Consider the following 24,092-nt stretch of genomic DNA (forward strand, 5'->3'; position numbering starts at 1 on the left):
TCTTGAAAACCCCATGACCGATTTTCACCAAACTTGGCAGGTAGCATCCCTAGGGGGATAGGATCTCAATTTGTACAAATGGGCACCATGGCCCACCTGGGGGGGGGGGGCCAGGCAGGCCCAAACCCCCTAAAAATTAAGGAATCTTTAAAAATCTTCTTCTCCAGAACCAGAAGTGATAGGGCTTAGTTAATACTATGAGTTAGTACATTGATGACTGTAGTTTCAAGTTTGTTCATGGGGGAATCAGGGGTGCCCCCCTTGGGACCCAGGGGAGGGGGGTCCTAATTGGGCCTAAATTGTACATTTTCATCTTCACTTTGAGATCCCCATGTCTGATTTTCACCAAACTTGGTAGCTAGCATCCTGAGGGGGATAGGATCTCAATTTGTTCAAATGGGCACCATGGCCTACCTGGGGGGGGGGGGGGGGGGGGGGCCGGGGGGGCCCAAACCCCCTAAAATTAAGGAATCTTTAAAAATCTTCTCTAGAACCAGAAGTGATAGGGCTAAGATAATACTATGAGTAAGTACATTGATGACTGTAGTTTCAAGTTTGTTCATGGGATTGGCAGAATCAGGGGTGCCCCCGCCCCTTGGGCCCCAGGAAAGGGGATGGGGATGAGTCCTAATGGGGCCTGAATTGTACATGTTCATCTTCTTTTTTTTGAAAACCTCATGATGAATTTTGACCAAACTTAGCAGGTAGCATCCCTAGGGGAATGGAATCTCAATTCCTTCAAATGGGCATCATGTCCCTCTTGGGGGGCCCCTAGGGGGCCCATCCCCCCCCCCCCCCCATTAAGGAATACCGGTATTTAAAATCTTCTACTCTAGAACCAGAAATGATAAAGCATAGTTAATACCATGAGTTTGTACACTGATGACTTTAGTTCCAAGTTTGTTCATTGCAGATCCAGGGCTGCCATATATGCAGACCTAAGTTTCCAATGTTCTCAGGTAAGAGTGTGCAAGAATACATGGAAGGTGAAATTGCGATACTCAGGTGAGCGCGTGACCCCCGGGTCTCTTGTCTAATACTTGCCCTCTCCCTAATCCTCTTCCTCCACCAACTCCTTCCACTTTTCTCCTATCTTATGCTCCTTCTCCTCCAGGATCTTGTCTTTCATCTCATTCTTCTCCATCTCCTGTCCATCTAATCCTCATCTTTCACATCTTCCACGTCCGCTTCCTTCCCCTTGTCCTTTTTCTCTTTGCCATTTTATGTTTCATACCTTTTTTCATACAATGTAGATATCATGAGGAATCATACTGATACACTGACATAAGAGAGTCATAACTTTTCCCTATGGGGGGTGGGGAGTACTGTAAAACGAGGAATTTTCGTGTGCACTGTAATTTCGCGAATTTCGCGAGCGCCAAGATTCGCGAAATCAAAATGCACGCGAATGTCCTTGTTTACACTATATGCATTGAACGCCAGTGGCACTTCGCGAAAATTTCATGCTACGAAAAAGGCTGTCAACTCCAATTCGCGGAAAATTCATGCCGCGAATATATCATGTTTTACAGTATTCACAAATTTTCACACAACTATGGCTTTCAAATCACTACTTTCATCAGATTAATTTCCTTCTCGAGATGAATGGTTTACTTTTTCAGAGTAAATTTGAAAAAAAATAAGTAGAACTCTTCCCCCTTTTGAAAGATGTCATAAAAGAGTTCTGCGGTTTGAAATTATTCTCATGATAGATATTGCACAATTTGTCAGCATTTTGGGAGAGCTTAGAAGAGAAAGAGAGCTGTCAGTGTTACTTTAAAGACATGAAGTGCTGTCTCTTATTCACATTTACATTGCCAAGACCATGAAAACTCTGGTGAACAGAGCCCAGAACAATGCAGCTTGGAAGCTCACTCTTTTTTTTCTCTCTCTGGCTTACCTAAACATTCTGCACTTTCCAATGCCACACATTAGCGCCATCCTGAATAGGCATCTCCGATTCCAAGTTCAACAAGAGAGCTCGCTTTGACAGAAATTTGCCACCCACTTTACAGCTGTAATTTGCGGCACCAAAGGTCAGGGTTTGTAACATTGAAATGTCTAGTACAGTCCTCTCACCCTCTCTCGTCCTAGCTGTTCTCTCCCCCCCCCCCCCCTTCTCTCCCCCCCCCCCCTCTCTCTCTTTCTTTCATTTCTTTCTTTGTCCATTTTCCCTTATTATTTTCTTTCTTTCTCTTCATCTTTCTCTCTATCTTCATCCCTCTCCTTCCCTTTCTCTAGGTCTCCTCCAGCCCTTTCAGATTGGCAAAAGAACTTATTTGAAAACTAGTTCACCAACATGTTTCATGCTATACCGGTGCTCATTAATTAGCTGCATTCACACACAGGAGTAATCGCTTCATGCATGGCGATGCAAAAAACAATCGTATTTGCCATCGACGAAAAATATTGCTTGTAGCTGCAAAGGAAACATATTGAATCTTCATGGAGTCTGCGCATGCCTAAACAGTAACTGGAGTATGACTCTAAGCACTGAGTGTATGAACCTAAAGTGGCAAGTTGCACAAACTGATTTTAAAGCTTGATGGTTTCTTTGTGTACCATTCACACACACGAGAACGGGCAAATTGTCCTGACTTCCAAAAAATAGAAAATAGAAATCATGCTGGATTGATTTTCACATTGCTGTGTGTAAAACAAAAATTAAGTTGTTGTGTGTGTTTGTGCATGTGTGTGTGTGTGTGTGTGTGTATGTGTTCACACTCAAGAATGAAGGATATCTCAATGGCATCTAAAAAAAAAATCAATTTAAAAAACCTTGAATCTTTTAGTGTGTGTGTGTGAACAGAACTTTAAAAGTGTGAAAGCAGACTTGAATAACTTTTCTCCCGAGCATTCTTTCTCTTTTTTTAAACGTTGTTTAGATAATTGTGGTCTGGAAAAGTTTTCCAATCAAGTTTTACTAGATTCAGGGTTTACAGATGGTGTGGTCTGTGAGCACATTGAGCAGGCTGGGCTTATCTTGACCTTGACACAACTTCTACCATGGAACATGCATAAAGTGGATGTAGTCATGTTTGTAAGCACAATGAGAACTGCACATTTGATTGACATGCCACATACAGCAGTTTGTGGAACAGCTGGTGTGTGGAATGGCATTGGCAGATTTCAGTCAGTGTAATGACTCCATCCTTTCTTTCTTGTAACACTCCGTAACTTTAAACTTATTGGAAGAATGATTATGAATGCATTCATTTAGAATAAGTATAAAACCTCCTCTCTCCATATATATCCAATATGTAGATATATCCATCTCTCACTATCTTTGCCGATCTTAGTCTCCCTCTATATTCATTTCTCCTCTCTCTTTCTCATGATATTATGCCCCCGTATGTTATTCTTCATAAGTGCACAAGAAAAATGTTTCCTTGTAGTCATGAATGACTCTGCACACCCCCTCAAAGGTTTATGTAAGCAGTTGTTCTACTATTAAGGTGTTAAGTGAAAGTTTGGAGGTCATAACTTGTCACATGAATGTAGCAAATTACAATGTAGCAAGCCTCAGTCTAGAGTAAATCAGAAACAGGTGCTAAGTTATTATGGATTTGTTGGTTGTGTTTTCTTCCAGAATGCTCAAGCTGCATATGCAGAGACATGCAAAGACTGCAATAAGCTGTATTACAAAAGTGTGTCTATGAATTGTAGAATACTGTTTATGATATTCCACATGTGATGATGATGATGATGATGATGGTGATGATGATGATGATGATGATGATGATGATGATGATGATAATGATGATGATGATGGTGATGATGATGATGATGAGGATTAGGATGATGATGATGATGATGACAATAATCAGCAATGATAGATGAGAACAGTTTGTATAGTGGAGGAAAGGAACAATTTTGCAACCAAATCTAGGAATGTCCTAATGCCGTTTTCTTACAATTTAGCAGCATCAGTAGAGTAGATTATGTAGCCCAGTGGAGTATTGATTCAGATCTTACCTAACTTGTTGTAAATGAATGGGTTCATGTAATATCTTCTCCATCATCAATATTGTTGATATATATATTTAATCTTGGCATGCTGTTCAAAGGCTTTCGTGAGTTCAAGTTTGTATTCCTTTTGATTTTCGATCAGTAATTATTCATGAAAGGTGAAAATCTGAGCACTGAATGCGTTAGTTTTTTGTACAGAGTAAAGCGCACAATGCTTGCATGAAAAATACAAATATAGGAACACAAAGAACTAATGTTATGAAATATAACATTTGTTTCACAAAATATTTGTGATTTTATTAATCATAAGAGTATGCTTTTAAAGCACACATCAGTGCACTACTTGTCAATCTACTAGTTGTATGAGCATGAAGAGCATTCCTCATTCATAGTTTGTTACATATTTTGTCAATAATTCTTCAATAAGTCTTTGATCAGACTGAACTTTCAACCCATGCAGCCTTTACTCTGTGCATTGAAAGACAATCATGAGCAATGGTTCTTAGTGTCACAAATATGCCTGTTGATGTATTTATCTAAGATTTGATACGCAGAGAGTTGATATTCTGAATGGCAACTGGTCCTGACTATAGTTACATGAAGGGGTGAGGGAAATCCACTATAACCGAGATGGGTAACATGTGGGACTGTGTAGAGCTCTGCCACATTCTTTTTCTTGTTCTTTTTCTTTAGGTGATGATACTGAATTGCAGAATTGTTGTGACCTATTTCCTCTTTGTCAAATGCAAACAGCCATAGGGAGAAATTATCATGCAGCTTCCCCCCCCCCCCCCCACTTTACCTGCGCCCTCATGTCCAATCTTACGGCTGGTTCGGGTGGCCCTGTGTACCGTGGGAATTAGTGGCATGATGCAACCGTGGTAACCAGAGCCCATCCCAACCGACAAACGTCTCGCAGGCATGCAGAAAAGAAACATGAGAGCTGGAAACACTCTCGACTCTCACGAACACTGCAAATATGACTTAGTGCCACTCTCACGATGATAGCGATCTGGTGAATTTTCGCGTCGTGAAATACACAACGGTGTGATGCTCTGTCACACTTGTAATGTACTCAAAATGAATTAAAGTATACACTTCTGTGAAAAATCATCAGAATACCATCAACATTCTTATCAGCACCTTGATACACATTCTTTTCTGTGCCATTTTTTGTGCCATGCCATTTTTAGCGAACTTCATGAAATTATGCGTATACCAAAATAATGAAAGAAATACTAAATTGTGATAGCAATGATGCAGCTCTGAACAAGAAAGCAAGCATTCACTGAATTAAGTGTTTTTCTATAAAAGGAAAAACAACATAATTTACATCTGTATTTTGATATCTATATATTTTATTTATATTCTATTTTTCTCTGAGGAATTTGTTTTAGATAGACAGTAGTTTCATACAAAAATTCTGCTTTATGTGAAGATGACAATAATACAAGCCAAAAAATCAGACAAGTGTTTTTTTTTCCCCGCATTTGAGTAGTCGATATAACTCAATGTCAGTGACTGCAATCCTTATTGGATCGGACTGAGGCACAGTTCCATAATCAATTGTTTCCCTATTATGCAGACATATTACCCAATTAGACTTCGACACGCGCTGTGTGTTTGGCATTGCACGGAAGGCAGTGTCACTGATTATCAGGGACAAAAATAGATGAATAGGGCTTGCGAGAGATCGAAACAGAGAGAGAGAGAGAGATGGGGATGATTTGTCAGTTGTTTTGGCCTTTCAACTGCACTGAAATGGTATGTTTATATCTAAATGCTTGATAAATACCGCTTTCAGTAACTCATACATTTTTGGCCCGCTCCTGGTCCGAACTAAATTAGCCCGCGCCAAGCAGTAAAAATTGCGTTCAGTAACTATAGCAGAGCCGCGCTACTTTTATGATGACCCATTCATAAACTTAGTCACATAAGGGATAACTGCCATGGTAACTGAACACGTCATGGACAGAGCGGAAGTGCATTTTTGCGCGATATTTGATGTGCATGCCGCGTGCTTATGAGCTGAGCAGCGTAAGCTGTGACCTTTGACCGTGAAAGGAATTTTGGCCCGCGCCTGGTGCTGCTATCGTTCATAAACTCTTCGATCAGCGCCAGGCCCGTGCCTGGTCCGCACCTGGTGCTAGCTGCAGCAGCGCCAAAATAGCCCGCTCCTGGCCCGCTCCTGGCACGGGCCACTTTGGCCCAACCCATTCATAAACTCAAAATTTTTTGACTTGGCCCGCTCCTGGTCCGAGCCAAGACGGTTACTGAAAGGGGTAAAAGATCTTTAGATAGAGGATGGAACTAACTTTAGTTATGTTCAGACAACAAACCCTAACCTTGAGGTTAGGAAACCTCGAGGTTAAGCTTTTGACCCCTAACTACAACGTGTGTCCACACGACAAATCTTAACCTCCAGGTTACGAAACCTCGAGGTCAAATTCCTGCCCCTTTGAGTGCCTTGATTTTTGTGTCCACACGGTGCTTAACTACGAGTGGGGACCCCCCCCCCGCGGCTCGTGATTAGAACGCTAACCATAAGTTTTCTCGTGGTTCTTAACATCGAGCAAACCTCGAGGTTAGCTAATTTCTACGAGTGCGTCTTCACGGTCCCTAACTACAATGTACAAGCTCTAACCTCGAGGTTATGGCTTGCCATCTGAACGTAACTTTTGATTTTAGTGATGAACTTGCATAAATTAAATATGAAGGAGGCAGACCCAAGGGTTATGACTCTATGATAAACAAACATTACTGTTGTGAACCAAGAAAACTGTTTTTAAGACAATATTCAAACGAGCACATATATAGTTCATCAATACTATCTCTTTCTAAAACTTTCTAATCTTTCATGGTTTGATATTTCAGTGTATATACCGTGCAAAATGTGATACAAATTTGATTGTTTTCTTTTTATTCTATTTCTCGACAGAATGAATACCACCAAATCAGACTGTCACTTCTAGCAAATGGAGCACTTGGGGGCGGCCTACTGTGTCTGCGCTTTTACGCAACCGGCACGCAGCCACCGGTCTTTGCGCCCGCCGACAATCCAGCATCAGTTTCACACAGTGTCTTGGCACGAACTTTGACCTTCCTCTTCTTACCAGCATACAATGCATGGCTACTGATGTTCCCAGTGACGCTGAGTTTTGATTGGTCCATGGAATCCATCCCACTCATTCAAACAATAACCGATGTCCGGAACTTGTGGAGTGTGTGCCTCTATGGGTCATTAGCCTCTCTTGGATTATATTCATTTAGGGAGTTAAATTTTCTCCACGAGGTCTCTGTAAGGGGGGCGGGCAGGTTAAAACATGTGCCTTCGTCTCAGTCTCATGAAAGTTTTGACTCTGTTCCCAACGGAGAGGAGGGTGACCAAAAGCTATTATGTAATGGGGTATCGCACAAAACTAATGGGAAGGAGTCTAAACTGCTCCGAAGTGGGCATGCAAAGAAAGCCATCATATCTGCCAGAAAGGAGAACAACAATTTCTACCCACGGCACAGCAACGGCTGTGTGTCCACCCGCAAGCGAGCCAACCCGCCGCGCCACTCCTCCTACAGTCCCGAACGAAACGGTCACAACCGGATCAGGAGCAATAGCTGGTGTAACCATGGCAACACAGCAGAAATGAAAATGCAGGGAGAGACAGAAGAACGAGAGCGAGTCCTGGGTACAATCGTCATGGCGACATCCTTTCTGATATTCCCCTTCCTGCCCGCTTCTAACCTTCTGTGCTATGTAGGTTTCGTGGTGGCTGAGCGCATCTTATACATCCCAAGCATCGGCTTCTGTCTGGGCCTGGCAGAGGTCACCAGCCAGGTTTGGCAAAGATCGGAAGCGATGGTCCGCAAGCTTCTCCTGGGCCTCATCCTGATACTGGTGTGCCTATATTCCTGCAAGACGGCGATGCGAAACAGAGATTGGCAGTCTGAGGAATCTCTCTACAGGGCTGGGATTGCCGTCAACCCACCAAAAGGTATTACAAGAATAAAGATATTCTAGGAGAAATACTCCAGCAATCATCAAAAGTTTAGTAAGCTGAACTGGTCTGTGCTTTTTCGTGCCATCAATTGTGGTCAAACAACTATTCGAAAGAAGGGGAATATTTAGTGTGAAGACTAGCTCACATGACATGATTACTGTGCATCACACTAGTACCAAGTGGGACTGAAGAATGTTATTGATTATTCCTTAAAGAGAACATTGCAGCTGGAGTAGAAATATTTGTATCTGCCTCTTGGGAATAGCAGTGGATGATAACAAAAACATAAATTCATGCTCTTTTAGCAAAGCAGTATCCATCTATAAATTGTATACTGCTAGATGCCTCTGTCAACCAAAGAGCTGATAAGACTTACAGTAAAGATGTGACAAAAATGTGCAGGAAGGTAAAATTCTTATTTAGGAGGGTATGGGAGGTCTCATAGATGGGTTTACATGAGACACTTAATCCTCTTTGGGCAAGACAGTGGATCATATGAACCATTATGAATCAATTGTGTAGAATTGATGCTGATTCTTTCCACAGAGAAGGGACTCTGACTGCTACAAGACCCAGGAACATTTTCCATCAAGCAACAATAGGTGGCGCTGTTATCCTTCTTACATTGAGCTCAGTTGAGTTAGCAGCATGTGTATATTACTGCCAGAGAGATGCAAATGTTTGTGTTTTGCTGATTTTTAATGAGTCAATATCGTATTTTTCGCCCTTCACAGCTTTAGGGAATCTTGCCAATATTTACAAGACTGCTGGAAGGATAAGAGAGGCAGAAGATGCCTACAGAAAGGCACTGACATACAGGAAGAACATGGCAGATGTCCACTATAACTTGTAAGTATGTGACCCATAAAGATTGTCTATTTGCATGACATTGGATTCACTTTTTGAAGCCAAATCTACTTTCGTTAGGATTTCATGGTATCTTCAGGCTCTTGTGTACTTCTTGTTTATGGAAATAAGTTTCTATGGAAGTAAGTTTCATCATCTGTATATGCCAAGAGAGCCACTGTTACTATACTATTGTCCCAGAGCTTGAAGGTCATTAGTTTAATCTAATTAATAATAATATGTTGATATGTTCTTGTGTATGTTCAGATTTATATTAGATGGTTTAAGTTATTACAACAGTAATGTAGTTATTCTGTTGTTGCTTCCAAGCCAAGAGATAGTAAAAATTGATTAGGAATTGACAGGAATGCCATTCTTCTTGAGCAGTTGTGTGTCACCAGTAGAGTGAGGGAAGCATAAAATTAATATCTCATGTTGCTGTTACCATGATCATTGCAAACCTCTTCTCACTTCCCTTCCACAGAGGTGTCCTGCTTCAGGAGGTGGGTCGAGTGGAAGAGGCAGTCGAGAGCTACCAGATGGCAATCAAATGTCGCCCTCGCATGTCAAGTAAGTGCCATGTTGCCAATCTTGTGTGACTGTCAGGATCAAAAGACATTGGATGGCAGGAAGAAGGGGAATCTGCAAGACAGACATATTCTCCTTGATTAGTCTTGATCTACCGTAACAAATCTTCTGAGATGATTGCTCATTTCTGTGCCTTTTCTAGACAGACGTGTTCTGTTGTGTATGGAATATGAGGTGAAATATAAGTTTGGAGTTTATTTAAGATGCTGACCCATGGTTTTGATAGAAATTGATCCTTCTCTATGTCCATTAATCCTTTTATAGATCAAGAGTTAGAATGCAAATGAAATGCCTTTGTCAAGTTTTCAAGTTTAAACTTCTAAATGAATTTGACAATGATTTATTAGTGATTCATTTGCATTTCTATGAAAATCACTTTTGCCAGAATTAATGTAAATTCTGCCCATAACTCAAACCTAAAATCTAGCATACATAAAAACCGAAACATAGAAAGCCCCAATGGCTCACTCACAAATTTGAACTGCCTTATCTTTAAGTTACATTTTTTACTCACTTACAAAATTGGTATGTTTTTACTGTTAACCCGTTGAGGACGGACTGATTTTGCTACAACAGGCATTTCCCATAGACACCTGCCCGAGTATACTCGGGACTCGTCCTCAACGGGTTAACATTGCTTTAGAATGTGATGTCACCTCCAAATGTCTATATTCCAATAATGCTCCTTCTGGAATCCAGTGGCCCACCTGAATCTGGGCATTGCCATGACAACCGTCGGGCGAATTACAGAGGCTGAAGCGGTCTACCGGCGGGCAGCGAAACTGGACGATGCTGGCCTGAAGGACCCAAAGGGACAGATGCATGGCATCATATCAGCACTATTCAACCTGGGCAGGCTCCTACAGGAGGCCAATAGACATGAGGTAGGGGGACCAGGGGGAGTGGTAGATGAGATGATGTTGATGATTGTGGTAAATTGTTATGATGGTAATAAAGATGGTTTTAATGAGGATGATGATGATGATGATGATGATGATGCTATGGATGATTGCAGTGGTGATGACGTTGATGACATTGATGATTAGGATTGTTCTGGAAGTGACGTGATAAATGATGTGATGATAATGATTTGCTGTGACAATATTCTGTTTATGTGATCTGGCTAAATGCCTAAACTATAATGTTTTTGTTGAGAGAGGGCGACAAATGGCACTCCCTCAAATGTAACTACATGTCAAACACACACTGGTCATGTGAGGACAGGGAGTCAACAGAACTACACTGTAGCCGAGTATTTTTCAGGTTTTAACTTGACCAGAGTGTGACTTGTGATGATGATGACGATGATTAGGACTATTCCAGTAATGATGACATTGATGATTGTGCTGCTGCTGCTCCTGCTGCTGATGGCGATGGTAATGAAGATTATTGTGTGATGAAGATCGATGAGGATGATATTTATTGTGATGAATGATTGCCATGACAATGATGTTGACGATGATGTCATGATAACAACTGCATAGTGATGATGATAGTATCAATGATCATAGTGGTGCCACAGATTCACTGCTTTACAAGCTCTCAATAAATGATTGTTGCAATGCTTGCTATCAATAGGAAGCCTTGGAAGTATTGGAAGAAGCTCTTGACCGACGCCCAGATTACTACTCACCACAGAGTCTCTTCAACATGCTGGGTAAGTTCCTATTCTGGTTTGAGATATCTTCATGGGAACTGAGAGATATATATTTTCAGCAGTATGCATGGTTCTTCTTTATATGTTAAGGGGAGTGACTCTCAGTTGATAATGTATGTCTTGTGATAGCAGGAGCATTATCATTTTGTGTTAAATCTTACTTTGACATGGACAACAGAAATCAAGTGAAATGAAGCCCTCAAACCTCAGTAATATGGTCACTTCACCTTAATTGAGGAAGATATGGTTAAAGGATCTATGCATCGCATAATCTGTCTTATACTCGATAGCCTCACATGTCTCAGATTTGTGAGTTTAACATCTGAGTTCTTACACCTCCCTTTAAATACAATACTACATGATCAAATTCAATAAGATAACACACCAAATCTAACACTAATACGAATGGATTTACAGTGTACATCCTGCTTACTATTTGTGTCATTGCAGTAGGGGAAAGTAACTTGGTGTCCACTTGTGTCCTGCAAGATTTTAATATCCCCAAAGATCTTAAAGGGGATGGTGAGTAACTGATCAGTGGGAATCAGTGGGAATGCTGGGGATGATTGTTCCAATCCTTGTGGGATTCATTTAAGAGTACATTATATATCTATTGTTGTGTGAAAATTATTTGCTTCAGAATGGTCTCATATTCAAGTAATGTGCAGTCAATGTTTTCAGGTTAGCATGCCTGTACAGTGACGGGGCGATCATTAACGGGCCGTTAAACATTACCCAGAAGTGATTGCTCATGCTGTGTGTGTTTTAAATCTGATGAACTGAGATATTCCACACATACAAGATGTCAATGGATGTAAAGCTTGAACTATCACATGTATTTGACACTGTTATCTCACCTTACTGTTTTCCTCTTTTAAATTCTTCCTCTTCCATGAAAGGTGAGACCCACTACAAGCTTGGTAACATTCTTGAAGCTGAGAAGTGGTTCCAGGAATCACTGTTGAGCAAACCAGATCATGTGCCTGCCCACCTAACCTACGCCAACCTCCTCAGCAAGACGGTAAGTCTTTTGGGTCATTCTATAAACTGTAGGTACTACACTTCATGCCTTCATATCTCATCACTACCAGCCCTGAGGTTATGAAAAACAGATACATGTATGCTCTGTAAAAGCAAACATTTTCATGCAAGTTATTTTTCATGCTCCGCCGGATAAGATGAATTTTGTGTGTACTATGGTAAAAGATAACTGATCTGCATTATGACAGCAAATCCATTCAAACTACAGTGTATTATAAGGACTAGCAAAAGTGAAGAAAACTACAAATAGCACAACAGTTCTGGGGTGTGAAATTATCTCCATGATTTTTTCATTTGGGATGATGAAGACTTTCATGCCAATAACATGTTTATTTTGTTGTAAATGTAACAAAAGCTAAAGACAATAGATAATCAAGCCCTTAATGTTTACTTTTTTCAGCCAATGTAACCATGCATTTCTTCTCTACTTCAAAACAAGGCTAAAACAGGTGCAACTATACTTCGTATAATAGCACAGAAATCTGCAGCTATGCATTTCTTATCTACGTCAAAACAATCAAGGCTAAAACAGGTGCAATTACTTCTTATAATAGCACAGAAATCTACAACTATGAATTTCATATCTACTTCAAAACAAGGCTAAGACAGGTGCAACTACTTCTTAAAATAGCACAGAAATCTACAGCTATGCATTTCTTATCTACTTCAAAACAATCAAGGCTAAAACAGGTGTGACTGCTTCTCAAAATAGCACAGAAATCTACAGATGCCTTGTATTTCTAACAAACATTTAACACCTGTGCCAACCATCTGAAAAAAGAAAATCAATATTGCTCCACCTGCAAGTTCATGAAAATTCACTGTTTAGACTCTCTTGAATGCACAAGCCTATTCAAGCAGTGAAGTAGTGAGGTCATTCCCTCTGTGTGGGGTCAACAAACTCTACTCACTCAGCCAAGTGCAAGGGGTTGATACCCTTTGACTTTATACAGACAAGGGACACACACAAACACACTATACCTACATGTACCTTGAGATCAAAGATATAGAATACTATGACATAAAACATTAAACAATAAACAATTTCACACGCTTTTAGTTTTGTGCTAGTTTCATGTCATGTGAATTTTTTTTAATCCACTTTTACAGAATAGAGACTCTATTCTGAGTATACTTTAAGCAGAGTATATCAACTTGGTTTGAATTGTCACGTGTCTGTAGATGGGAGGCTGCAAAGATAGTTCTGACATTACATGGCGAATATTCTTTGTTAACTTGATCTGGTTTCTGAAGGTATGAAATTCTCTAGTTTCTTGTTGATCACATATATATGTTCTATCAAACCTGTGCTGCTGTTGTTTGGAAGAATGAAAAATGATGTTTGAAATACTTCCTCAGAAATTGAATCTCTTTGAGTAGATACTGCAAACCATAAAGATGGGAGGAGAAGTCATTTTAACCCAATTTTAGATTGTAATGATTTCTATAGTTAAGCCTGACAGAAAACTTGATATCCTTTTTTTTTTATTGCAGTCAAACCATCAATTTTTGCAGACCTGATTATTCATGAAAGAAAGAGATTATTAATGCAGAGGTGAGATGTGCTGTAACAGATTGTTATCAAATGTCACCCTTTGTATTTTTTTAATAGCACACCTGCTGATCTACTGTCTTAATGAACATGTCAGAAAAAGTGAAGCCAGTGGTTTTGTTGGGGGATTTTCCGACATGTTTGTTAATATGCTGATCTGCAATTTCAAAAAACATTTAAAACAAAAAATGAAAGCAGTTGAGATCTTAAAAAAAGAGAAAATACATATGAGCCACATTTACACCTACTAACAGCGCGATTTTTAAAATCGCGATATTTTGGTTCCACCGTTTACACTTGCACAAAAGCATGTGAAGTTTTAGCTTCATGAAACATCGCGATTTTTTGGTCGGTAGTGCGCATGTGTAACTTACCGTTCTTCAACACGGTGGATGAGTGGAAGCGCGGGCTATTCATTTTCACTGCCAGCTGACTGCAGTGCAGTCTATTTTGCTCACAGCTAGCTAGCTGGTTGGAACGTTGAGCCAGGGCTTTTTATCAGTCCAATGCACACATAAATTTGTGTTTCTCGAGAGTGTAAACTTACAGAAAAACTATAACTTGCTATATTAGATCACATACGTAGCAGGTGTGTAAAACTTCAGCTTAGTATGGGAAAGTTGATGAAAGCAGCATTGACGGAGATCATGAAATTTCGCCGATATGACGAAAGTGAGAAGTAGGCGTGTTTTTAGGACTGGTATTTCATCGGGCGACAGCAAGAACTCTGTTTTACCGACACTTGTTACGTACTCCTGTATTCCACAAAGTCAACGTATACCGAGAGCAGTATGGGCACTCCCAAAATCAATGCATTTTTCTGGGAGAACATTATTTTGTTAAGTCGTTATGGGGTGATGATAAATGGCTGTAGAACTTCAGGTTTGTTACTAGTTTTTATATACAATATAGTTTCATCAGGGAGGTGAGAGACCACAAGCCGAGGATCGGCCGTTTACCTGTACAGCATGTACCCTGTAGTATGGCCAGCGGCCGACGTACTCTCTACATGTTCGAAAGAGGGATCGGGAGCGCGCATAAAATCCCAGTGCAATCTGATACTGAAAGTCACATGATGAAAAATCGCGATATTTCTCCGGCTTGGGTTTACACTCACTAAACTTCGCCTCAAACATCGCGATGTTTCAAAAAATCGCACTGGCAATTTTTCTGGCGATGTTTCGAGGGCGTTTGGATGTAGTTGCTTTAGCAACTTGCACCCAAATGTCGCGATTTTAGAAAAATCATGATTTTTCCAAGCAAGTGTAAATGGGCCTCATGGTGACATTGACATTTGATAACAATCTATTACAGCACTGATTATTCTTGTTGAGGATTTTTGTATCTCAATTTTTGTCCCCGCCGAACGAGTTTGAGCAGGGGACTATGAAACGGGCTCCGTACGTGTGTGTGTCCGTGTGTCCGTGTGTCCGTGTGTCCGTCCGTCCGTCCGTCCGTCCGTGTGTCCGTCCGTGTGTGCGTCCGTGTGTGATCAAAACGTTCAAAATGCTACTCCTTCGCCATTTCTAACCCAATTTTGATTCTGTTTGCTTTATATGATAGCACTACATGGGAGCTTTGAAACTTCTATACAGAATTTCAATTGTGACCTTTGACCTTGACCTTTGACCTATATTGTACATTTTGCTTCAAAATGCTACTCCTTCGCCATTTCTAACCCGATTTTGATTCTGTTTGCTTTATATGATGGCACTAGGTGAGGGCTTCAAAACTTCTACACAGAATTTTGACCTTTGACTTCTTTGACCTTTGACCTTGATTTTTGACCTATATTGTACATTTTGCTACAAAATGCTACTCCTTCGCCATTTGTAACCCGATTTCAATTCCGTTTGCTTTAAGTGATGGCACTAGGTGAGGGCTTCAAAACTTCTACACAGAATTTTGACCTTTGACTTCTTTGACCTTTGACCTTGATTTTTGACCTATATTGCACATTGCCTACAAAATGCTACTCCTTCGCCATTTCTAACCCGATTTTGATTCCGTTTGCTTTATGTGATGGCACTAGGTGAGGGCTTCAAAACTTCTACACAGAATTTTGACCTTTGACTTCTTTGACCTTTGACCTTGATTTTTGACCTATATTGTACATTTTGCTACAAAATGCTACTCCTTCGCCATTTGTAACCCGATTTCAATTCCGTTTGCTTTAAGTGATGGCACTAGGTGAGGGCTTCAAAACTTCTACACAGAATTTTGACCTTTGACTTCTTTGACCTTTGACCTTGATTTTTGACCTATATTGCACATTGCCTACAAAATGCTACTCCTTCGCCATTTCTAACCCGATTTCGATTCCGTTTGCTTTATGTGATGGCACTAGGTGAGGGCTTCAAAACTTCTACATAGAATTTTGACCTTTGACTTCTTTGACCTTTGACCTTCATCTTTTTACCTATATTGTGCATTTTGCTACTAAATGCTACTTCCGGCGGGGACATATATTACGCACCGCGTAATTTCTACTTTTCCTTGTTTTTATTTTTTTTTCGTTCGTCCTCAGAATCGAGCACATGATGCTGAGTATTTTCTGCAGAGAGCAGTGGACCTTGAACCAGAGAATGCTAATGTGTTTCGACACTATGGTAAGACTCAGGACTGGTACTTCTCTCTGTCACTCTATTACAGTTTCATTTTGTTTTATTTCATTTCCAAGACATATGATTACAACATTTGAATACACATAGTAATGATACAACACTGCAATGAAAAACAAACTGTGAACAGTTTGCCAAGCATACCGGCCAAGTTTGTCTATCTTATTCATTTATATTTATGATTTTGTTTCAATATTTGAAGAGATCTTGGCTGTTTAAGATATGTGATAAATCTTCCTTTTCTTTTTTTTCACTCTGTTTTTTCAAGTGAGATGATGGCAATTCATTTGTTTGTTTTACGGGGTAGCGGAGTTGCATATGTGTTCAAACATTTTAGTTTTGTGTCTGCCGATGTCTTGCACATGAAAGAATATTGGAATGGTTCCTATAAGCCATCGGAATGAGATCATCAGCTTTTCAGTGTTTTTCTTTTTTTGTACAATTTCCATATTATGTGGATGAGTAATTAGAGGAGCTACAGGCCTCAGCTTTACCCGTTGAGGATGGGCTAATTTTGCTACAACATGCATTTCCCATAGACCCCAGCCCGAGTTTACTCGGTAATAAAATCTATAATACATGATATAGAGTTGGAAAGCAAATAGAACTTGGTAGCCTTGAAAATTAGTTTGTATCAACTTTCATTACCGTTATTTTGTCCTTCGATCCATCCTCCAATTGAATCTCCAGGTCAGTTTTGGCATGACCAGGGCAACTTCAAACAGGCGTCTGACTTCTACCACCAAGCCCTCCGCTTGCAGCCCAATGATTTTGAGATCACCTTCAACCTTGCCAACTCCCTCCGCCAGGCAAAGGAAAATGAGGAAGCGGAGGTCTACTACAGGCAAGCTGTGGACCTCAAACCTGATGTGAGACACTTTTTCTTCTTCCTCTTCTCCCTTTCCTGGTTGATACCGTTTGCTAACTACTGTAAATGCAGAAATTTTTGTGGCACGTTAATTTTTACATATTTCACGCTACTTTTCGCTAGCGCGAATTCTAAAACCCACGAAAATATCTTCACAATTTTATCTGCTCATTTGAATGGGTTGACAATTGCACAGTGTGAATTCAAGAACACGCGAATATGTTTTTGAGCTGCCCACCGTGAAAATTGATCGCTCAAAAATATTGACATTTACAGAATTGCTAATCATCTGGTCCAAACCATGAGGGGTCGGCATCATTCACGTGTTTCCTTGTTTGGGTATGTGGGCAGACCACTTCACAGGGTTAGCACCCTACTCTTTGCAATGAATGAATAAAGCAAGTGAGATCTTTTACGTGAGTGAGTTCTGACGAACTCACACACGGTACCTCAATTTGATGTCCTACATGAGGAACGGAGTGTTATAATTGCCCCATACTAGAGGGAACAGGATGATTACAGACAACATTGCTCAGCTAGACTTGCGAAACTAACCACAGCCATTTGATTGTAAGGCAGACGTGCTACTGGCGGAGCCACATCTTTTTATTGATATCAGTAGATTGGGTAATCACATGTAATATTCTGTTATCATGATTAGAGACACATGTTTCTTCCTAGGTGGTCATCTTTTCTCACACTCTTTGTCATCTTCTAATCTCGTTGCTGTGGAAACAGGTTGCCAATGGACACGTGAACCTCGGAGCCATGCTGCACCTGAACGGCAAGCTGGAGCTGGCTGAGGAGAGCTACCTGAGAGCCCTGACCCTGAAGCCAGACGACCCGACGAGCCTGCAGAACCTCAAAAAGCTACGCAACCTCATGGCCAAGAGGGCAGGCAGGGGGGAGGGGGAGTCGACGACGCCTAGCAACCGGTAACCCCTGGGGATGAAACAAGGATCCAACAGACTGATGCATCCTCTCTATTTATGATCCCGGAGCCTTCTGCTGATAACCAAAGTTGGAGTCACAAGAGGATTTTTAAGTTCTGACTCTAATTTTTCAGATTTCTAGGCAAGCAGTGACAGTACGCCTTTATTGCTTCCACCGACAAGATACATCAACCGCCGATTTCTGATATCTTTTGAACGCCAAAGTGGTATCATGACAGAACATAGAGAAGTTCTGTTTTTCTGTATTTGTATGTCATACACGCAGTGCACACCTCAGGCAAGATTGTAGATTGGACATTTTTGTGATGATTATGGCTGTGTTTATGATAGATCTGATGTATCACAGGAGAGTTTCACTTTTCTTTCCCTCTAGCTCTCTCTCTCTCTTTCTCTTTGTCATCTGCACCTCTCCTTATGGGTGCCTGCTACGCATCATCAACATATCCATGATCTTTCTCCTTGATTTGATAGTCTGATTATTTCAGGAGAGGAATCTAAGTCACAGCAAGTATCTTATCTGACATGTTTCATTATTATTTGGCAGTGGTATGGACTTTTGTTCCTGTGCTTAGCCAGAGAGTGTTCACATGTGACACATACTGTGCTGGCCAGACGTAAAGTTTATTTGTGGGATATTTATTCACACGAGATCATGGATTGTAATTATTCATTTTGACAGCGAGAAAAATATTTGTAAACTTGGGTCGTTTGTGCTACAGACATGCCAGAACACTACTCATAAGTGACTCTACTGTCTATGTGAGCTGTGATTAGTCAGATCTATTTCATTAGGACTACCTGAGAATGACTTTGAAGGAATATAAATTTTTCTGCGTCATATCCTGACATTCAATACTATTTTGATTCATTTTGTACAGCACCTATGAATTCCATTGAAAATAGTTTGCTGATTTTTCTATTTTTCATCATGAAATACTTGACCACCGGCACCATTCTATGAAATAGATGGACCAACTCCCACTTCCTTTCCATATCATTTCCCTGTTTGATACTTCCTTCTGTGTCATCTGTCTCAAAGACAGCCTAGACATTGTGCATGAAGGAGTGGGCGTTTGTTTGTTTGTTTGTTTTTCATTGGGTTTTTTTTTTTCTATACCAAATGTGCAATATGTAGGACTTGTAAGCACATGATGATGTTACTATGTTTAGTTCGGAGATAATGTGATCAAGATATGCATTTTGTTGAAAATTTTCATTTTTAAGGAGGTTAACGGAGGAACCTTACATATCTTATTTCATGCTCCAATTACATGTGATTATGTATTTGGAAAAGGTAACCGGAACATGGTGGACTGAATTAGTTTGTATAACGTGATCAATGCTTTTCTAGCTTAGAGTGAGGATATCAGAATATTCTTGTGTGGAGTCTGCTCCCGAACGACTACCAACTGAGAGACGTTATTATCTGACAAGGAAAACCACATAATGGCAATATTACATGAAACACTTTATAGACGATATCATTGTCCCTGTTTTGTTTTAGCCAGGTTTTTATGAGCCTCTTGGTACAGTTACAAAGCTGGCATTATAGGGTTACACCATTGTGGTCGCCAGATAAAAAAGGATATGCATAGAGAATAGATAATTCTGATGTTTTTGAGTGTTTTTGCTGTCTCTGAGGAAATTCACGCTATCATGTGATTTGTTCAAGATGATGACCATGTGATTTGTTCAAGATGATGACCATGTGACTGCCCAAATCCATGTGGGGTTGATGGAGAGAGACCAGAGACATGAGAAGAGGCCTCTGTAATGTAAAAAAAATAAAAAATGGGCAGGGCATTCTCATGGTGCATTGTGTGAATACCACAACAATGGACTCATTTCATACCTCATATACACATAAAGCGAAGTAGAGAAAACACAGAAGCGGGTTGGGAATCATCTCTATGCATGCCCAACTAGTCCAGTGGATGCCAAATGTATTCTTTTGGGGGCAGAATGTAGATTGTAGATGGTAAATTGTAGCAACATCGGATGGTATTATATGATGTGACTCTGCTTGAGTGAAAACTGAGCATATCCACTGGTGATTCCCAGAATATGTGGATTCAAAAAATTGGAATGTACTTGGATTTGTGGGTTTTTTGTTTTGAGATATATTATGAACCTTGGTATGATGTATAAGTCTGAAATCTTCCATATTGGGAGAAAGTTTTTCTTGATGCACAATTTATCTCATTTTATAGAAGAGTTTTATATGAACATATTAGTATTTTGTCTCAGAGCAGTCAAACTGCAAGCATTCTCTTGTTTAATATATTTTCCTTATTTTGTTTTCCTTTCGCAGACCTTTTTTTTACTCATCTAGTGACTCCATCCCATTATGCTAATCACTCAATCCTCTTCATGTGAAGTGGCTCTTATGTTAATTCAAATGTCCATTCAATTTTCCAACAGAACATCTGATGAAAATATGAAAATCGTTATTACATTATTTTGTGGACAATACAGTGTAAAGAGTATAAAATAAATCCCATACACCACAATCACTGTCAGACAAAATTATGACATGTGAGTAATATTCATCATAATCAAGAAAATGCCAATTCTGGAAATGTCTTTTGAATGTCAAATCCAATTCTTCACGGTCTGTTATGAGGTTGTATACAAATATATGTACATTTGTACCTGAATAGCTGAATTTGTACTTCTGTTTACTGGGAATTAACTCATCATTGCAAATAATGGAAAGACAAGTTTCTTGCATCCACTTAGTAAGAATTTCTTAGGAAGTCCTTTGTACATTATTTCTCATGTCTAATGTTGCATGATGTCACAAGATGTTTTATTATGTAATGCTTTATTCATTCAATTTCTTCTTTTTTTTTTCCAGTAGAAATGATGGTATGTTGCACATTCCTGAACTTGCCAGATGGTTTCCGTAGGTTGTTTTTGGTGTAATTTGTGTATAAAGCATTTCTGCACATTTCATGCAATTCCTCTCTAGGTTTTGTTGAGTTAGGAATAGTGTGTTGTAACTGTTGTGAGGTCTTACAATCTGCTGCTGAACTCTACAGTCAAGTATTTATATTTTCCATTTCCATTCTTCTTGTACATGGTGCTCACAAAATACAGATATTACGTAGGTTGAGATGTTTCATTGCTTAGCAAGAGGGAAATGAGATATGTTCCTTTAAGTTACATGTGTTAATTGTGTATTGGAAGAGGTGATAGTGATAATAATGATAATAATAATGTAATAATTTATGTTTTTACTATGCTTAATGAAAGGTTTCTAAGTGCTTGCATCATTGTAATTATGGGTTATTACCATGACATACATACATCTCACATTCTTAAACATCCAGTTGATGATTGTTTTTAATTTTGGCAGATATTCTAGTCTTGTTTTAATTAAAGGATAGTAGAAGATGGAAATTTGAAATGCAAGCCTCTGCATATAGTTTTACTGGGTTATTACTAGGTTGCAATATATCTCTAGCCTGCTTATTGATAAGTGGACACTGCCTATGCCATGGGTCCTAGGATGTGCTAAACATGATGGCTGTTGAAACTCACATGATTGCTGAAAAAGAGAATAATATAGCACTATCTCTGCTGTCATAAGTCACAGGCTTTTGGTTATGTGAATGATGTTGCCGGGTGTGTGTGTGTGTGTGTTTGGGGGGGGGGGGGGGGGGGGGGATGGGCTAGAAATTGTGTGTCACAAAGAACACCAGCCTTTAATGCAGTGTGTGTGTTTTGTGAAGAGGGGCTGGGATATTTCGCTCTGCTCTCTGTTGTGAGTAAGCTGAAGTTTTGCTGTGTGCATTGTGAATAGATTTATGCTATGGGAAAATATTGCCAAAGTCTGGGAGATTTCATCTGAAGAGGTAGAGATTCAGCCATAAGAGCTCAGATGAACCTGTTTCATGGGGGAAAAAAAATGGTCAATCATATTTCTGTTTCCTATGTTTTCCCATATCGTATCAGAGTCGCATCTTCTCATGGTTCTTAATCATGTTGCATCATGATTGTGAATCAAATATTGTCATGTGTGTAGCAGATGTGTATTGGTCATTCTGAACTGCAATGATTTAACTTTTCAATTATCAAGGTATTGTGTCAATGAGGGCAGCATTGGTCAACAGTTTTCACAAGCAGCCGGTCATTTTCAAAGCTTTATTGCATTAAAAAAAAGAAAAAGGTAGAGATTAAGCCATTTCATCTCATAGACTTACAACTGATCATTTAAACAAGCCACAAGGTCCTATATACATTACCTAGATGCACTCATTGCATGAGGAAATGACACATCTCTATGACCACTGGGTAGTGCCCCTGTTACCACTCAATAAGACATTATACCAAAGAAACCATGAGCTGTTCTCCAGAAATGTCGTCATTGTCACATTATACTCCACCGAGATTGTCATTGTAAGAATTTAAAGACGCATAATGTAATTATGAAGTTTCACCTCATATTGAAATGTCACAGCTTTCCACATATTTGTTTAAACTCACTCTCCTTTTGTATTGATATGTCTGTATCAATGTTGTAATTCAGAGCAGCCATTTATTTGGTTGTATTTTGTTTCAGAATGTTGTAGTAACGATGAAAGCATTTTCATACATGGAATGTTACTGTTGCTGAAAATTTCTGTTGTTTATGGCTGAAGCATGGTGCAAGACGGTGTAAGAATATCATACTTTAGTGAACTCCAGTTTCCTTTCTCACAAAGAAAATGAGAGGTAGAATGTGAAAGATATCCAGATATAGTCATTTCACTTGTGTGTTACGAAGGTCTGAGTGTATATTGATATCTTAGGGATAATGCACTTAATCATGTATTATGTCATAATCATTCAATCTACTTCCAGAACTTGATGTCCTGTGAGTTTTCCTATCTCTGGACTTAATCATTACCAAACTAGTCATTGAAAATGATTCTACATCACATTTCTTCCACTCTGCAATTACCCAAGATTGTCTTTTGTACAAAATACTGATAGTCCTTCTCCTAGTTCTCAATCCCTTCACTGTATACATCATCAAAATATTAGTGGGTGTTGTATTTTGAAGAATCCACATCCTAGCATCCAGTAGGAGTCAAGTGCCTCTATTTTTATACCACCATTTACCCTCATCTTTGAGTATCAGTGGTATCCTCCAACATCCTATGTGCAATCGTGTTATGTTTTAGTGTAATACCACCATTTTCTCTTGTGACTCTGACAAGTCAATAAACTTATGGAAAACATTCTAAATCAGTGTCTGTATAAGGCTGCATTCATTAGTTTCACCAGTCCTTTGTCATGTATTCTTTCCTTAATGATGCACTGCACAGTTTTCATTTTTTTTCTAATGATTTCACACACAATACATCCTTGGTCTATAAACTCTTTACTGTAGTATTATGTATGTCTGTTGCTGTGGTGAAGTCTAGTGTGCGCAGGTTTTTAAGCTGGAAAGTAACAGTCCTCAGACAATTCATTCAAAGTTTTGTGGATAGCAGTAGCACGTATGTTTTAGAAGCTTTCGTGGAGATTGTCAGTTTTGATTGAATTTGTTTGTGTTCAGCAGAGACAGACAGGCATGATCATAATTATAATCTTCCATCCATCCACATTGTATCAACATGGGGATGTAGATAAAATTCATCTGTTCGCGTAGATGAACGTGCTTAGACTTAATCTGCTCTTATAGGCAGCATAAATTCAATTCATTTACTTTTGAAATTAATGAAGCACGCTTTGAGAGAGAGCAGACAGACGGACAGACAGACAGACAGACAGAAACGAAGACAAAAAGATAAAGAAAGAGGGGGAGATCTGGAGAGAGGGGGGCGTACCGTTGGCAATAACAAACATCTTCAGAAGATCTCAAAATATGATGTTGATGATGAATGAGTATTTTGCAGGATTGGCATTCAAAAATGTCATGGAGACCCATGGGACACCCAGACCTCTCATTCGTTCAGTTTGATGTCATTCTCTCTCCGTCGCCATGGCGGGGAAATCCCTTTCTCCACTGCCGG

At 39.7% G+C, this 24,092-nt stretch overlaps 1 protein-coding gene across 1 annotated transcript in view; it reads left to right on the forward strand.

Moving 5' to 3' along the window:
* Nucleotides 1-18,108, forward strand: part of LOC139717989 (protein O-mannosyl-transferase TMTC2-like) — a 118,125-nt gene extending 100,017 nt beyond the window's left edge. Inside the window, exons 3-11 of the mRNA XM_071629478.1 lie at nt 6,908-7,958; nt 8,699-8,813; nt 9,295-9,380; nt 10,098-10,282; nt 10,977-11,055; nt 11,955-12,076; nt 16,176-16,257; nt 16,960-17,138; nt 17,876-18,108. Coding sequence (XP_071485579.1) covers nt 6,908-7,958; nt 8,699-8,813; nt 9,295-9,380; nt 10,098-10,282; nt 10,977-11,055; nt 11,955-12,076; nt 16,176-16,257; nt 16,960-17,138; nt 17,876-18,076 — 2,100 coding nt within the window. The 3' untranslated portion in view covers nt 18,077-18,108. The remainder of the gene's footprint in view (nt 1-6,907; nt 7,959-8,698; nt 8,814-9,294; nt 9,381-10,097; nt 10,283-10,976; nt 11,056-11,954; nt 12,077-16,175; nt 16,258-16,959; nt 17,139-17,875) is intronic.
* Nucleotides 18,109-24,092: the final 5,984 nt, after the last annotated feature.

Source organism: Diadema antillarum, unplaced genomic scaffold, assembly GCF_040938485.1.
Source record: "Diadema antillarum isolate AM-2024a unplaced genomic scaffold, OU_Dant_1.0 scf00000086, whole genome shotgun sequence".
Classification (NCBI taxonomy): Eukaryota; Metazoa; Echinodermata; class Echinoidea; order Diadematoida; family Diadematidae; genus Diadema; species Diadema antillarum.